Below are 18,607 nucleotides of genomic sequence, written 5' to 3'. Positions count from 1 at the left end.
ATACTAAAACAATATTTTACATTCTAAAATAATTTATGGAAATGAAAATTGGCTGATGCTATTTTTTTTCTTCACTTTTTGCCCTGAAGGAAGATTGAAATCCAGATGGAAACAATTAACCACGGTCATAGCAATTTGTGTTTCTATGATGTTGAGCAGTCATTTTATAATCTGATTGTACATTTTGCAGATATTGTGTGCTTTAGACTTAAAGGAAAATCACAATAGGCTTCCAAAATGTTGATGGATGCACCTTTGTCATTCAAGTATATAAAATATGTAGCCTAATATTGATGAGACCAGACCTTATAACGCTAATACTTGTGATTTACTGTGATGCACTGTTTAAATCATTCTAAAAACCCTGTAGGTCATATAGTGATGTCAAAAATTGGTCATTGGAAGGTGAATCCAGTCTAACACTGAACAAACAACAAATCCAACAAGACTCAACTACACACTTATATGGAAATAGCCATCTTTATTAATGATTGTGTATGTGTGTATATATACAGTTAGCAAAATCATGCATGCTACAATTAGGCAAGATGCTAACATTTACAGTATTGGTGGCTAACAATCATTCAATCATCATTTCAAAGATACAGAGGACCCAGACAGAAGTGCTCTGTGTGAAGTGGATGCACTAGAGGTTACACACCCCTAATGGTTCTGATCAAATAAGAACAATTCAATTCAGACCATGAGATGAGGAATACATAGAATCTAAAGCATAGATCGCCTGACACCAATGTGTTATAGGAGTATAATTTCAATACAATTTAAGACTTTCTTGGAATATTACACTTTTGGGAGATGTGGGGGTAATCTTAAAGCAACTGTTGCATTCTGGAAGGCTTGTTGAAAAACATGCATTCAGTGCAAACGTTTAGATATCACCCAGGTTAATCAATTGCCCCCCATCCCTCAATGACAAAACAATGATTTATTGCCTGCTTAAAGACATGAAGTGAACAGTTGCTTTCAGAGTAAGCATATTAAATAATGGCATTTCATTGAGAACAGTGAAGTGAGGCACACAAAGAGTAAATCTATTACAGTTTAATAAAAATCGCTCTTAAAAAAATTCCCTACTAATGTGTGGGGAGGGGAAAATATGAGAATAAATTTGGCATTGATCTTAGGTTATTTGCTAGACAGCAGATAAAAATACATAATTTTCATTTTCAATATATATGTGGAGACATAAAAAAGCACATAGGACAACACATACCGACAGATTCTACAGTTTGATCTCACTTGAGGTGTGCAAAATGGCTTCTGTTTTCGGGTGGTTTAGTCGTTAGACTGCTTTAAAGTGCTCAGAACAGTGAGTGGGGCTATTTCACAACGCAGCAGTGTCTGCAAAGCACAATGTCATTGTCTTGCTACACAGGACCATAGTGATGCATACTCCTGTGTCTTTTTGCTTGCACCATGATATCTTGCGATTTGTTGCTAAGCAAGCATGAATATAACTGGCTAGTGATTGATGGGGGGAAAAATAGAGGTCTAATGGAAATTCCAAAAAAGGCTGAATCAAAAAACATTATGCTTGAACATTTTTGTCCTCAGGATTCTGACATATAAAGCACTCATATATTGCCCCACAGTACATCTGGAGATCATGTCTGCCTGAGCTGGGCCACCTCCAGGCCCCTGGTTGAGGGCTGCCGAGGAGCCTTTTCTGCATGAGAGTGATGAGGACAAAACAAACAGCAGTCATGAAAACGCAGCCCTTGTCCTACATGCCTGCGGTGAGCTTCAATTCATCCCTTTATTCATTAACAGTCAACAACATCCCTACTGAGCTAATAGCAATCTCATCTTAGAAGTGGCATTTGACTTCCAAAAGACATTCACCAGTGAAGGGAAATAAAAAGTCAAAAGAGAATGTGATGAATATTAAGTGGGAGTGCTGAATAGAAAGTGCTTGATGCTGCTGACCATGTCAGACCATGCCACTTCCTGGTGTAAATGCTGCTTCAAAAGTGTGGATGTACCAATTAACATGACAGTAAGGGCCTTCAACTGCACTGCGTGACACAGAATTTGGCAATGAGGGAGTCACATATGTAAATTATATACATTCATAAAAAATACAGGATGCTTTTTATCAATTATATTTATTATATGTATATTTTGTATTTATTTATTTGTTTTCCTGAACTGTTCATATAGTTTATATTAATCAAAATCAGATCAAAGCCTTTAAGTGCGGGTCAACTTGATATGACGATTTTCAGACCTGAATCTAACCACCTGATTATTATCTTTGTATGCTTTGCCTCAGGCTGAGGGAAGGCAGCAAAGTGTCATGGTGCAAACACAGCAGGCCAAAGGCCCCGAGCTGAACATGAAGCACCACTTCCCAGAGTGAAGAGATAACGGACAAGGAGAGATGAGGACTCGTGTTGATGCGGTTGTCTCCAGGCTCTCCTGGTTGTCTCCAAGCCTCTGCCAAAATAACTTCAAGCGAAAGGCTTGTTTAAAAAGTAAGATAATGAGAAAGTAAAGAAAAGCTGTGTGACCAGTACCAACACACCCTGTTCTGCTGAGCTCACCAAATCCGGATGGTTCCCCCTTTTTCACTGCAGTAGTTTAAACTAATCATGATGACCGCAATGGTGAACTGGTCGAAGCATATATTTGAACTGACAGCTTGATATGTGGATGCTCTTTTTCCTCCCTCCGTGTTCTTTCTTGCGCATCCCTCCCACTCCCGCTCAGCCGCTGAGGGGATGCAGGTCCACCTTGACCTTCTCTCCGCTGCTCAGCATCCCGATGGTTGGGTAGAAGCCGCCCATGGGCACCACCACCTCCCGTCGCCCGATGATCTTGCCGTTGCGGGTGAAGAACACCTGAGTGGGCACAGTGGGGCGACAGTGAGTCAGCAATGGAGTGGTTCTTTCTTTGTTTCTTTCTTTCTTTCTTCCCCCCCCTCTCTCTTTCTTGCTAGCACTCTCTCCTCTCTCTCTCTGGTGCTCTTAAGAGGGAGGCACACTTGGCCTTTCTGCTTTCATGTTCCAGACACACTCATCACTCATGCCAAATGCTTTCACTTTTCTTTGTATGTGCGTTACATGACAATGTGCTCTTTGGGGGAAGAGACAAAGTGCTGAAATGTACACACAAGTTATTGTGCAATCATATTGTGTTTTGACCAATTTGGCTGTCATTTGCACACACATGCGTGCTTGCACACGCAAACACACACAAACACACAGACACATGCGCGCGCACACACACACACGCCACAAGCCAACAATGCTTTGTGGTTTGGTTAAGCTCTGCCGCAGAGTCAATATTGACAACCCCACTGCATGATTTAAGAAGTGCCACGAGTCCATTTTCACACCCAAGGCTTGTCAATAGCAAGCACAGCACTATCACACTGTTTGACCTCCTCCAGAGAGGGGCTGCCAAGTAGTTCTTGGCAGGCAGGAAAAAGCCATGACAAGAACAAATGAGTACTAAAGTAACTCCAACATGGCAATTAGAGAAACTGTGAACAAACATAATGAAGACTAATTGATGTACCTGCCAAAGTTGTGGCTTTGAAGATTTTCTTTTCTCAAGACTTCGCAAAGCACTCAGCAGAACAAATGTCTACATTGATATTGTGTTCTTAGTTGAAGTCTTGGCTAAAACTAATGAGGAAAGGATGGGATAGTGCAGGTTCTTAATGCTTACACAGGCCTGATCTATTAGCAGGGCTCCAGGCACACTGTCCAGCCTGTAAAGCTGGTGTAAGGCAGCTGGAGCGTGGTACTCGGGTACTCACCATGACTTTTCTGCCTTCCTGATCCTGCTCAGGGTCATCTCCATCCTCCTCCTCGTCTTCATCGTTCAGGTACACAAAGTTCTGCACGCGGCCCTGTTTGGGCCGAACCTCCAGTGCCTCCCACTCATCCAACTCATCTGCCAAGAAATGCGATTGATTGCTTTAAAATGGGTAGGGCAATACATCAACATGAGATGCTGTCATCCAGGTTTCTTGGAGGGGGGACTATTTTCAAAGGCAATGTATAGATAAAGACTGAACCAATGTTCTTCAAGAATCAAACAAAAGTAGCCAAAAATGTTGTAAACGACAGAAAAGAACAGGTCAGAAGGTTAATACACCCATACGCAATTAGGGAGAGTAGTACACATTATAGTGGTTAATGCTGCAGAAAAATGAACCGGCAATTAATCTGACTACGAATAAGAATAAGAAAGAGAGAGAGAGAGAGAGAGAGAGAAAGAGAGAGAAAGAGAGAGAGAGAGAAAGAGAGAGAGAGAGAGAAAGCAAAAGAGTGAATCGTACAAGGGAGTGAATTGTATCTCAAACCAATATGCATCTGCCCCAAACTAATAAAAAAATACCCTTGATTGGCTGTCTGAATGTGCTATTGCATACCTCTGTTCCATCAGAGAGACGTTGAAAAGAGTGTTAACAGTGCCTATAACAAGTATTCACCACCCTTGGATATTTCCCCTTTTCTTGCTTTTATAAATGTAACCTTGATCAATTTAATTTGGCCCTTTTTACAATCATTTACAAAAATCCCCTTTTTAATGTCAATGTGAAAGCGGATTTCTACAAAGAAATGATAATTAATTAAAAATATATCATGCAAAATAAGCTATTGCATAAATATTCACCCCCTTCAAGTCAGCATTTAGTAGCTGCACCTTTGGCCACAATTAAAGCATGGAGCCTGCATGGATAGGTCTCAATTAGGCTTGCACATCTGGATACTGCAATTTCACTCAATTTTTCTTTGTTTTGTCAGGTTGGAAGGGGATCAGGTGTGAACAGCCCTTTTCAAGTTCAACTACAGATTTTCTATAGGATTGAGGTCTGGGCTTGACTCGCCACTCCCGAACATTCACCTTGCTGTCTTTAAACCATTTCTGTGTAGTTTTTGCTGTATGCTTCTGCGCATTGTCTTGCTGGAACGTAAATCTTCTCCAAAGTCATAATTCTCTTGCAGACTGAATCAGATTGTCCTCCAAGATTTCCATATTTTGCCGAATTCATTTTACTTTTACCTTCACAAGCCTTCCAGGGCCTGCTGTTGAGAAACATCCCCACAGCATAATGCCACCACCACCATTCTTCATATTAGGGATTGTGCGTTTTTGGCAATGTGCTGTGCTTGATGTCCACCAAACATAGCATCTTGTCTGATGGCAAAAAAAAGGCTCAATTTGGACTCATCAGACCAAAGAACTTTCTTCCATTTGACCTTGGAGTCTCCCACGTGTCTTTGGGCAAACTTCAGTCCAGATTTAATAAGATCTTTGCCACTCACCCATAGAGCTTTGACTGGTGATGAACTCAGGCAAAGTTGTTGTATGCATAGTTTCTCCCATCTCAGCTGCTGAAGCTTTTAAAGGAACACGGCGACTTTTTGGGACTTATTCACAGTATTCCCCAGAGTTAGATGAGTTGATACATACCCTTCTCATCTCTGTGCGTGTAGTTACTTGGTCTGACGCACCCACCGCTAGCCTAGCTTAGCACAGGTGCTTCAAAGTGGCTAGTTCCAATTGCCTACACCCCCCAATAGTGACAAAAGAACTCCAACATTTTCCTATTTACATGCTGTGATTTGTATAGTTACGTGTACAAATACCAATGTAAAATGAGACACGGCCATTTTCTAAGCATATGCACTTGGAACTATGTTTTCCTTCAGGCAAAGCACTGCTCCTTGGGGTTTGAAGAAGTAACACCAGAGCTTTTCAGGTGCTGCCTGCAAATCACTACGCCCAAGTAGCATTGCATAGTTCCGAGTATGCATATTCTTAGAAAAAGGCTGTGTCTCATTTGGCATTGTTATTTGTACATGTTGTAACTATACAAATCACAGCATGAAAGTGAAAGGTGAAATGTTTATCTATCCCCTGGCGACCTAGTACAATAACCATTATCTTTTTACACTCTTACGTATTCAAAATGCATTCAAAAGGCAGATGCATAAACAATGCGTAAACCATCCCAGGGGGTGTGGCTGATTACCCCAGATGTGCGAGAGCCTTTGTAAGGGTTGCTATTATAATAATACAAATGAGCCCTTTGTCGTGAAATCGGAGAGAAGCTCTCTGATAAACTGCCATTGGTTAGGTTAGACTTTGCTAAAATCTACAAAATGGAGACCCAGATTTCCATTTTTATGCAGTGCATTCTGCCTTCCGACCTAAACTGGTTTGTTCAAAGGGTTTGTTAGGAGTACTAATGAATTAAACCCAATTATTTTTATCGCTAAAATGACCCATCACTTTCTGAGTGAAAATGTCATTTGGCTCTGACATAAATACAGCAATATGAACTATGGAACTAATATTGAGCTACATTTCCATATAGCATATAGCACAGTGTAGAAAATCAGGTGTCAAATTTTTCAAAAGATGTAATAAATTGTGAATAACTTCCATCCCCAGTTTAATTGGATGGGTGACTTATGTGGAAATGATCATGTACAGTAGGCATGACATACTGTCTCACCTTCCCCGTCTGAGATGTAGTCTCGTGGGAACATGATTCCACAGCCCATGATGTCTCCCTCGAAACAGCGTGGTCCAAAAGGGTCTCCTACCCCACTTCCATGAAAGATCTTGCCATCATCTGAGAGTGTGAAAGAGAAAGGGAGATACAGACATATAGGTAGATAGTGGGGACAGGAAACCGTGTCAGTTGATGTGACTAGATACAGGCACACACATTCACACACATACCATGCTCCCCCACTGATTCAAAGATTGACACATCAAACAAAAACAAAAACTTATTTTCACGCTCTGCACCTACTACTTTTTATCTCGTCTATATTTAAGTTCAGTGGTGGAAAACAAAACAAAAATGCAAAGAGATATATAACAACAACAAGATGATGAAATGAAAAAAAAAAGAGCATGAGCATGAAAGAAAAACAGTGAAAAGGTAGCCTGCAGACAGAAAAAAAAAGATTGCACTTGTGTGGCTGGTAAATATTTGTGGAGTTGTCATGGGACCCATGCTCCCGCTCAGGATACTGTTTAAACAATCTTGATCAGGACGTGGGGAAAGGAGATGGAGACACTGTATCGTTACGGCTCCCAGGCGGCGGGCTCCTGTCACAACAGCGCACTCGCTTGCTCGCCAAACACCGCGGCCACACCGGGGGAGGAGGAGGCTAAAAATAGCCCACGGGTGTTGGGCGGGAAACCAGGTCTTACCCCCCAATCGCAATCACTCTCTGTAGGCCCCGTCTTGCACGGACAACCTTTTCTTTCGTTAAGTGCGTCTGGCTGCCGGACAGCAGCGGTTGTTCTCAGCTCGCTGGAAGCGGAGCGGGACCAGGAAACGACCCTAGCGGAGGGGGCTCACGCATGAGGGCTTTTCCCTCGGATGCCTTCGCCGGCATGTAGAGCTCTTGCTGAAAACAGGCCATGGCATAGCAGACGTCTCCGCTGGGACACCGTCGGCTCAACAGATTCCGCAAACGTGAAAACTGTTCTTGGAACCACATTGTTTTTGTTTTTTTTTTGTGCCGTTTCTCAGGGGGGGCGGGGGGGTCATGGCAGGTGGGGTAGGTTATGTCATTAACACACAGGGACCTGTCTCTGCACTGAGCCACATCCGTTTCTCAGCTAAGCGCTTGAAGAAGAGGATAGGATATCTTCATAAGAGTGTTCTACTGTAATAAGAACTGAGTAACTTTCCACCACCATTCTTGCATCATCATTGCTTTCCATTACGCTTCTTTGCATGTAGGGCTGTCAAAATAACTGATTAATTTCGATTAATTAATTTGAGAAAAAATAACTGATTAAAAAAATTAGTGCAGATTAATCGATTCGGTATGACCTTTGACCCCGAGCCGTTCTAGTCAGTAAAAATTAGACTGTAAAAAGAGAGAAGAAAACGTGCTGCCTGGATCATTGATTGGAACATTTACTTTAAAAAAAATGGCCTGATGGTGTTGATAAAAATAAAGTGTTGAAAATAAAGTCCTCTGCAATGTCTGCAGCAAGGAATTTGCATATCACCGGAGTTCATCAACTCTATAGTCGCACATCAATGCAAAGAAATAAGTGTTGACATTGAGGGGAGTGTTAATTTATTTTCATTGTGTCCCCTAGGTTATATCTGTGGCCTGAAATGCCTTGTATGTGAAAAAAAAAAACTTCTTCCCGAAGCACTTTTGAATTTATTTCCTCAGCATATTAGGTCATATCATAAATTATTATGGCCATTATTTGAACAGTGAAAATAATAATAAAAGAGTTTTTTAACTTTAATGTCACTAATGCTGATTATTCAATGATTCATTTGAATTTAAATATTTAAAATACTTTCACAGCAAAAATTATATACCGGTATGTAATTAATTAGATTAATTTTTTTAATCGATTGACAGCCCTATTTGCATGACATTTATGTATCAGTCATCTGGACCCGTATTTCACAAAGAATTTTAAGGTTAAAAGTAACTCCTAACTGGCTAATTTAGGAGAAACTCCTAAAAATAATGGGCGCGTCACTCGTAACTTTAGGACTAAGAGTATTTCACGAAGCATTTTAACCCTAAAAGTAGCACCTTAGTCTGGGACAGCTTAAAACAAGTTGAGAGGAATCCTAACTCACTAAGACCTATTCACAAATAATCCTAAACCGCTTTTTGTGGCATTTCACGTTGCGATTTTTTGAAATCAACATGCGGAGCTCTCAATTGTGAGGGAATAATTGTGCACTGTAGCCTACCTAAGGGATTCAATAACGCCACCAACAACCAAAACCATCAGTGCATGAAAACTAAATGTAAATTAAATTGTTTCTCCTCTTTGCGAATGTACCTGCTTTCATACAGATTATGTAAAACATGTTGCAAAGATACTGCATCAATCAGTAGTGTATTTCATTATGCCACTAGGCTATTTGATTCGTCTTACTCTTTATTCATTTCGGCTATCTATCTATCTATCATCTTCCATCTTTCGCGGTACATCAAAGACCTGTCACCTGTCACTCATTGTCGTAGGGGAGGTTTTTGGCATCATTCCCGTGTTATAATCATCAGCCAATCAAGGTGGTCACTTCGATCAAGCTTGTGCATGAGTAATGACGTCATCCATAGCAATGAAGACTCACTCTTAGTTTAGGAGGTGCCATTTTTCCTTACTAAGAGTAGGTCTGAGAGGCTTTGTGAATAACTTTTAAAGAGAAAACACCTAGCTATTTTTTTTTTTTAAGTGAGTTTTTTTTAGCGATTTAGGAGTACTCCTAGTGGTAAGATAAGATGCTTTGTGAATACGGGCCCTGATATTTAAACCTTTCAAATATTAATAGCATCAGAATGGGAAAATTCTTGGCATTTCATTTAGGAGCTTGAAACCCTGATACTATTTTTCAGAGACAGCCATACATCCTGATGTCTGGAAGTGAGAAATCTTTAAAACGATCGATCGATCGATAGATAGATAACTAAGCAATAAGGACAGTAGAAGATAAAGAATATACTAAATATACTACAATACAAATTATACTAACACTTAATCTAAATCGATTCTAAAAACAGTATCCATATAGTGGTGATTAATCAATCAGAGGCGCTTGCAATGACTGAGGCAGGGACTGAGCCTGTGATTCTCTGTGCATAGTAAGATAAGGTAAGGTGCTCTGTGTGAATGAGTGTCATGGTGATGTGCAAATGAGTAAGTCCAACAGTGCAACAATGCAGAAATAAAGTCTATATATTTAACTATTTTACGAAAAGGTATAAGTGTGGCCACAGTTCGGCTGTGGCATGGAGGGAGGGGTTATGCATATGTGCTAATGTGCTAATATAGCACGCAAACAGTGAGGCAGAAAGACAGTGGTAAAAGCGGCTAGTGGACAGACAGTATCCAAACATGGAGGGGGTGAAGAGGCAGACAGACTATGCAGAGAAGTCTCTCTCTCCTCTTCCCTTAAGTGAAACTGATAATATGAATGAATGTCTAGTGCCATCATGGCCGGCCTCCATTTTGATATATAAACTTACTACTCAATATCTGACTTGGTCAATGGTAGGTATCAGTCTAATGCCCGGCTACACTGGGTCAATGGTAGGTATCAGTCTAATGCCCGGCTACACTGGGTCAATGGTCGATATCAGTCTAATGCCCGGCTACACTGGGTCAATGGTCGGTATCAGTCTAATGCCCGGCTACACTGGGTCAATGGTCGGTATCAGTCTAATGCCCGGCTACACTGGGTGCACAAGTGAAGTGCTCCATTTGCGGAGCGTAAAATAGCTTTAGAAGACTGGTCTAATTTTGTTGAACATACGCACCGCCATCATCTCTGGTGTAGCCAGTTCTATTGATTACAGTGGAAGCAAATTGTTGCAGCAGACTTTCCACAAATGGAATGCTTCAGTTACGAGCCCTGTGTAGCCTCCCTGTTAGAGTCAAAACTGTACTGGTAAAAGCTTTAGATAGTTGAACCTGACTTAAAGCCCCCATGTGACCCCTGAGGGACATGACCTAGCAACCTACGAATCACAATAAGAATGTGTTTGTGCATTAATGTGGATGTCAGGAGCTGATCGCGGGGCGATAGGTTAATGAGCCAAGCCTCACCATGACAAGCCTCTGCAGGTATAGCAATGGGGCGCAGAAGTGCCACGCTCAATGAACGTACCATCTCAAACACAAATACACACACACACACACACACACACTTAGATGCCAATCTCAAACATCAACACAATCAGTCATCTGATATTTAAACCTTGGTGGCACGCAGGTAGACACTACTCCCTTAAAGGCCGTGTATATAAGTCTGGCTAGCTCTCAGCTAGTAGGCTAAATGATTTCATACTGTCCACCCCACTCCAAACAGATTGGAGGCAGGGTTGCAAAGGGGCGGAAAAAATTCCGGTACATTTCCGGAAACTTTCCATGGGAAGTTAAGCTGAGGAATTTTGGAAATATTCCAAGTTGGAAACCTTCATGGAATTAAAGGAAATTATGGGAATTTACTAGCCTGGATGCCAACCGAATTTAGCCCCGCCCACAACATTTGAGGTCGGGAAGTTCAGTCTGGACTTATTCCTTTTGTGGAGCAACTATTCCCAAACCAGAGCTGTTCGGAATCACGGTTCGGACCAGAACTCCTGAACGGTTTTGTTCAGAGCTAAAAATGCAACTGTGTTTGACAGAGGACAGATGTAGGTTGCTACTGACAAAATGTTAGCTTTCAGTATGGTACGATGTCTTTGTAAGTGACATTTAAATAAAAACTTCCTGGTTCTTCCCTCATTTTAGAACTCATTTTAAGCCTATAGTAGATGTGCACTAAATGCGAATGAGCAATTTGATGCAGGCAAAAGTATAGACTGTTACTAACAAAGGTATTATAGCAATATTATAAATGTGGCGATGGAATAGCCTAGAACTTGGGTAGGCCTAGCGTTTAGTAGCCTATGCACTTGTGATAGCCAAAACTAATGTGAATCGCGGACTATACAACCAAAAAAAGGAGATCATTCGCACCTGCGTTAGCCAAATAAAAGGACTGCACCCTTCACAAACCGTAAAAATGAAGTTTATTAGTTTTACAGTTGACTACAGTTGACAGTTCACTATCAGTCCACACAAACGATTCTGGTTTCCTTGCACTAGCCATTTCGTTGTAGCCTATTCTGTCTGTTTTTGTCAGCTTTGGTGAATTTCTGTAACAGAAACAGTGCCACCTATAGGCCTGGAATATGAAGTAACGTGTTGAGTCGTGTTGAGATGGATCCGTTTGGACGCAAATATTCTTGAAAAGATTCTAGGGAAGACGGGGGAAAAAAGATTGTTTTGGTACATGTGGACTGGGCCTGAAAGGTGATAGTATAGTATATATACTCTTTTGATCCCGTGAGGGAAATTTGGTCTCTGCATTTATCCCAATCCGTGAATTAGTGAAACACACACAGCACACAGTGTACACACAGTGAGGTGAAGCACACACTAATCCCGGCGCAGTGAGCTGCCTGCATCAACAGCGGCGCTCGGGGAGCAGTGAGGGGTTAGGTGCCTTGCTCAAGGGCACTTCAGCCGTGCCTACTGGTCAGGGTTCGAACCGGCAACCCTCCGGTTACAGGTCCAAAGTGCTAACCAGTAGGCCACGGTTGCCCCAACTAGGATCTGAGTGTCCTAGTTGGGGAAGGGAGCGGCTTTGTATGAGTCACCCATGTTTGTGTAGACAAAGTTCTAAAAACTTTTCTCCTTTTGTGGGGCATGATACATTTTGATAGAATTTAGGCAGTACAGTCTTTAAATTTGAGTGGTTGAAGTCACCCGAGACAATGTAGGCTGCCTCGGGATGCAGAGTTTGTGGTGGTGCAGAATGCAGTTCTTTCATGGCAACCTTAACATTAGCATCCGGTGGTATATAGGCTGCTAATAGCATGCTAAGCTAACTGTCAGCGCTGTCTATCGTTTCCAGTCTGTTTTTTCACTTGCAGCTAGCATTAGCTAGCCAAGACTGCCGTGAACACTGACTGAAGGTGACTTGTTACAAAAATGTTTAATGATCGTATTTTAATCCTTGGTTGGCCAGCCAAAGGAAATCGCTAGCAGCAAGCCATCAACACACCGAACTGCAGAAACCGAACCGAACTGCCCAATGCACTGCCCACTGAACTGCCCAATGTACACCACACCATTCAACAACAAAATCTGATTGGTTGGAACATTGACTATCGCTTTGTCCAGTCAGAATCCCAGAAAAAGGTAAAACAAATAAAATAATTATAAAATAATTACCCAAATATCACCCTAAAACCTCATAGATTATGATTATTTATAAAGTGTAGATAGATTATGATTATTTATAAAGTATAGATAGATACTTTATTGATCCCCAAGGGGAAATTCAAGGACCAGCAAATCAGACCAGCAATATGACCATATGATTATTATCCATCCCATTAGAGCTAGAGATGCAAAATTACACTCCCATTTGAATGAGGACAAAAGTGACGACAAGCCCACAACTGGGCAACTCTGTTCGCAAACTCCCACCAGTTTCCCACCAGTTATTCCCACATGAGATAACGTTCACAATGACGTTTTCATTGGGAAAAATGTTCATGCACATGAACCAACCATAGGTTTCCTATATGTCTAGTAGCCTATGCTGATTACTGTGTGCATGTGATTGACGTATGTGCAGGGTAGAAAATCGACTGAATTTGCATTAAATCAGATTGCTTTAACTAATATTAAGCTGTAAAATGGGTTTTTCAACTACATTTAGGTTTTCTGTTATAGACCAACTTGCCATATAAAACATTTCTAGTTTATTCCCATCATTTCCATTTATTCCAGTTAATTCCCACGGAAAGTTTCCAACTTTGAAAATTCCAGGAATTTCGCAACCCTAGTGGCAGTATAATTCTACATTTGTACAACCGTACCTCCCTCCGCTGAAGTAAAGATGGACTCTAAAGGCTACATGTAGCATGAAAACAATTATGATTAAAAAAGATATCTAGGCATCAATTAGAGTGTATCAACTATATAAATTGATGTTATATGCAACATTAACTTAATCGGGGAAAACAGACACCTGTACATCTTTACTTAACGGGTGAGGAATGTTTAGGAGACAGACTATCGTAAATCCTCAAATTATGGCTAGGGTCTTTTATTTAGGCTGCGCAAAGTACAACACCTTTATTTGGGGCAGGCTTGTATTCGAGGCAGCTAGGCCTTTATTTCTTACGTGGTGCGTTTTATTGTGAAACATAGGCGTACTTTTCATTTGGAGCGGCATACCGGTAGGCTATCAAAAGCAGAAGATGTTTAATTTTGATTATATTGCTAAATATCGGGACTGATGACCACTGAAATTTGTGGGGTATTTTATGGTTCACTATTAAAGCTGCAGTTGGCAAGTCTGACAGATTGAGGGGACTTAGCCAAAACTTTAAATGTTTACAACTCTCATGCCCCTCCCCCACTACCACCGAGCACCCTCTCATCGAGTTTGTGCTCGTCAGTGCGCACCAGACTGCACCAGACTGTGATTAACAGTCAGATCTCACACAGCCCTGCTCTGATTGGACCAGAAGAACCGGGAGCTGTGGACTTTTGCAAAACAAATAACAGGCTCTAGGTGGAGGTAGAAGTGTGGGTTTTTTTCTAAAACCGGCTGATTTATGCTGTTCTGTCGGAGCATAGTGTCGGTTTTAGTGAATATGATCAAAAAATCTTGCCAACTGCAGCTTTATGTTTCATGTAGTTGAAAGAGTGTTGGGATTTCCATCCGCTTATTGCGAGATACTGTAAGGCATCCACTTTTATTCATTCATGGAATGTGTGCTGTGCTGTAATGGAAACCTTATTCCGTATAACCAAAGAGGTCTACGATAGCCTAAATTGTTAGCGCGCTCGCCTCCCGATCCGAGGTGCTGCTGTTCGCGGGTTCAAGTCCGGGCGTGTGCAGGGCTGAATCGCGCAGGTTCAACACAACGCAGGTTACATTGGTGCCGTGACCCGGATCGGGAGTGAGGTTTAGGGGGGTGAGTGTAACGGATGCCAGATAGCTTAGCTGTGCTTGTGGAACGTTGGTAAACCTCACTCCCCGACGCCTCAAGAGTGCTGCTGGCATGCGAGCCAGTAGCCTGGGCTATTGGCTCAATTGTTAGCGCGCTCGCCTCCCGATCCGAGGTGCTGCTGTTCGCGGGTTCGAGTCCGGGCGTGTGCAGGGCTGAATCGCGCAGGTTCAACACAACGCAGGTTACAAACGCATCCATGACAGCTAGTGGCCTTGCCAAATAGACACACACAAATCATGACGCTAATATGCGAGGTTCTGGTAGGCCTACTGGTTATGGTTTTGTGCTATAAATGAATACTATAGCAAAGTTTTAAGTTGACTATTTAATTGCATGGTTATTTTTTGTCAACATACACTCACAACCTACTGTCGTTAAAAGTGTAGGCCTAGGCATAAGAAAAATAGGCTACAAGGCTGTCTGTGCGTCACAAACACGACTGACCCCCTTACACAACAGTTTGCGATGACAGTGATTGTATTATTATTATTTTATGTTAACACGCTCAGCCAAAACCTTCCGTCGCAAATTGTGCAAGAGTGGACATGTCATAACAGACGGGATAATAAATTGCATAGGCTACGGTTTATATTGCGTCGCTTTACACATAATGTTAGTTGCATTGATTAAAAACTGTAACAATAATAGGCTACATCGGGTGGCATAGGCTATTTGTTCAAGTCATAGGTGACACCCAAATGAATGACCTCCCCTGACAAGAGTTCACAATAGTAAGAAATTGTCTACATTGATGCACGGAAAGAACACAGCCTACGCTTCTTATCTCCGAATTCGCACATAGAGTTCACAATGTATCATATCCAAAAAAGTTAAACGAATTGGCCAACCTCATCAGCTGTCTCGATTGTGTCACTACTATCCAACTTTTAGACCGTTAGTCCTCCAGACTCCCCAGGCCAATGAGACAAGTGTAGCTACAACAAAGCGAAACTCGTGGCTGACGTATTCTTGAGCGGTCACTGATTGAGACAGAGTTCTCAAGAACACTATTAGGTCTTTAAACATTTAACACCACACACATTAATTCATTGGACCTAATATTTGTAGTTGCCTTAAAAAAAGGAAAAGAAAAGGTGATAGACCCCCCCTCCTATTTTTTTTCTCATTGGATCTGCATCGATCTCAAATATGGCATTTCTAAAATCAAATTGACGAAAATCCGTTGTAAGACGGAGAACTTTAATCCTTGTACATGATGTATCTTAAAATTGTATTAAAGAATAATCATGAATCTTTGTACTAGATGACCTCATCTGAGCAACAGAAACATGCTTGTTTTGTTTGTTTTAGGAGGGATGTGGCTTTTACAATAAGGGTCTGTCAGCAGGGTACTCCGGGATATGGTTGTGGAGGTGTTTTAATCGCCAAACTGCCCCGGAGGCACTTGAATAATAGGGGTGGCCTGAAGGTGAGCTGTGAGATCAGGTCCTCACATGAACACGACCACAACACGAACGGCAGTATCGCCTCAGAGATGACTCTCCTGCACATGCAGGTGTATGGCTGCTCATTGCTTTTCTTCTTTTGTGACTCAGCGTTTCGATACAGGTCTGTCTTTGTCAGTGGGTGTTTCTTTTTTTTTCTCCTTTTCTTTTCTAATGGCGTGGTGAAACAAAGCTTGTGTATGGCATGTAGTGCCAGTCATCCATCACCTGTCGTCCGCATTCGCACACAGGATTAATGAGTCCTGCTGCAAGGCCGGCATGGATTTTCTACAGCATCTTCCAAGCGCACAGCAGCGTAAACCCACAGATACTAAAGCTTCTTTAGGGCTGATACGACAGTGTAGCTTGAATATTCCTTTTGTCACTGGCTTTTTTTTCGAAACCACAAAACAGCCTGCAACCTACAGTGTTGAAATGGATTTACAACTAGGCTTGGCTAGTTATTAATTTGTTATGGATACAACCACTAACACTCCCCAAACATATAAATCTGTTCCAAGACAGGTTTAAAGTTTTATTTGCATTTAAAAGGCATGTTGTGTTAAGTCTGAGAAGCAGATTTCACCTGAGCATGTCCCAGGGCACCAGACTTTGGTGGCCCTGTGACTTAGAACACACATCACTCCACAGTAAGAGTGCTACAGCACGTAGGGCCTAATGTTTTAGCCCTTAAAATAACATGCCATAGATGAAAGCCCTCACACTGAGCAACTTTCAGCGGCACTTGTGCATCTGATAAGAGGGGTTATGGTAGTGGGATAAAGTCTGCCCGATAGTGCCCAGATGTTGGCCTTCACAGGGGTGCCCCAGTCAGGGGTTACACAAGCATGTAAGTGATAGCTGTATCTGATGCCACAATCTCCTCTTTTGACTCCGCATCTGTCCCTGGCGTTCCTTTCTCATATTTGGGAGCTGGTGCCACCGAAGTGAGATAGGGAGCATATATCGCAACGGCGTTTACAGGCTCCTAATTGCAGTCTAATCAGCCTCCTGCCATCTGACTTATCGGAGGAGCATAGCAGAGAGATGGTGCCCTGAGATGGAGGCCAAGCATTTGTGAAACTGAAATTAGTCTGTTCCGAGAGACAGTCCCCAACTGTTCTTTTGCAGAACAATACAAAGAATAAAGGTATAGGAAATGGTAAATATTGAGCCCACTCTACTACCATCTTCACAATAATAATAATAATAATAATAATAATAATAATAATAATAATAAAAAGAATTTGTGTTTACTCTGAGAAACGGTGGTCTTTCCAGACTAATTTATTCCTTCAAGGTGTTTGTGCTTTAGGCACTTTCCAACAGCAGGAATGCACTGTAGCTTTTCTAGGCAATATTTAAGCTTATTTTCTAAGACAGTTGCAGTTTCCTGTGATTGCTGCTAGCTGGCTGAACACAAACAGAAAACAACAAACATTATCTTAGATGTCTAAAAACCAGTTAGTTGATGCCTGATTGTTCTTGCAGCATACTGTAGTATAGAATAGGTTTTCTTTTAAGACACCAAAGGCACTTGTCTATATGTCACTTGGCTATATGGCAAACAAATAACTAAAGGGGCGCCCCCTTTAGTTATTTAAGGGTAGTTCCTGTAGCATTTTCCTGGTGACCGGTACTTCTAAATAGCCCTGAAACAATTGACAAGGGACTGCATTTGTGATTACTGCTGATTGCACAGTAAAAGCCAGTCAACTGGCAGTGTGTGAAAGATGTACCGGTAATTCAGGAGTGTGAAACAAATAGCCTCAGTTTTATTGAGTCTAAATGTAATAGTCAGATAAATATAAAAATATTGTCTGTTATGCTCCTCCTCATCCTACTAATCAGATTTGAGAAGGTTACACTGACCTGCATGGTATGCCACGGATCCTCGGCTCCAACCAGGGTGCCTGTTCTTGGGGTAGTCCTGTAATAAACAAACGAGCAAGCAGATTAAAGCCTATTCCCATACCACTCATCTCACTCGAGCAAACACTTACATGAATACCATGCTTTAAAACAGACACCCATAAAAACAATTACAGAAACATAACCTCAAATGATTCTAGCACAGGGCATCAGGGTGTAGCGGTCACATAGCTGCAGAGGATATGTCTTTTGTGTATGGCTGGGCTGTGCCAGCAAAAATAGTCACTGTTGCCAGCGTTTCGATAAAGATCATGGAGTGACCCACAAGTAATTTGAGCCAATGTGCTCTTGCAGTTGTTTCACTCCTGCTCAATTTCATCATCAGATATCATCACACAATCCTGATAACAGACCAAGGAGGAAGCTTTGTGTGTGACGTTTGGACAAAACCACAACCAGTAGTCTTATACAGTTTTTAGGGTGACAGAGAGATCCTTAAGGTAGCCTTAAGGAGAAAGACAGAGACAAGAGGAGAGTAGCTGCGCATTCATCCCCGTGAGCCAAGACTCCAGTCTCAACTCATGTACACCAGAGCACCCTGGGATTTTATAAACTCATCTCCACGTCAACTCTAGGGATAGGTTAGGATCTTTAGCTTTGCAGAACAGAACAAGGCACGCGGATGTGGCTCCCATGAATGCTTTGTTGACAGCTGTACTCTTCTCA

General features: G+C 41.8%; 1 protein-coding gene across 6 annotated transcripts in view; it reads right to left on the bottom strand.

The window, feature by feature from the left end:
- Positions 1-461: 461 nt before the first annotated feature.
- The window catches only part of spryd3 (SPRY domain containing 3), a 60,836-nt gene continuing 42,690 nt past the window's right edge, over positions 462-18,607 (bottom strand). For all 6 annotated transcript variants that reach the window (XM_042097234.1, XM_042097231.1, XM_042097229.1 and 3 more), the window contains 4 exons: positions 17,882-17,939; positions 6,497-6,616; positions 3,785-3,921; positions 462-2,861 (listed from right to left, as the gene is read on the bottom strand). In XM_042097234.1, the coding sequence (XP_041953168.1) occupies positions 2,727-2,861; positions 3,785-3,921; positions 6,497-6,616; positions 17,882-17,939 (450 nt within the window). In that variant the 3' untranslated portion in view covers positions 462-2,726. The remainder of the gene's footprint in view (positions 2,862-3,784; positions 3,922-6,496; positions 6,617-17,881; positions 17,940-18,607) is intronic.

Source organism: Alosa sapidissima, chromosome 7 (genome assembly GCF_018492685.1).
Source record: "Alosa sapidissima isolate fAloSap1 chromosome 7, fAloSap1.pri, whole genome shotgun sequence".
In the NCBI taxonomy this organism is placed as follows: Eukaryota; Metazoa; Chordata; class Actinopteri; order Clupeiformes; family Clupeidae; genus Alosa; species Alosa sapidissima.
The sequence above is the reverse complement of the archived record's forward strand: the minus strand, read 5'-3'. Positions and strand labels throughout refer to the sequence as shown.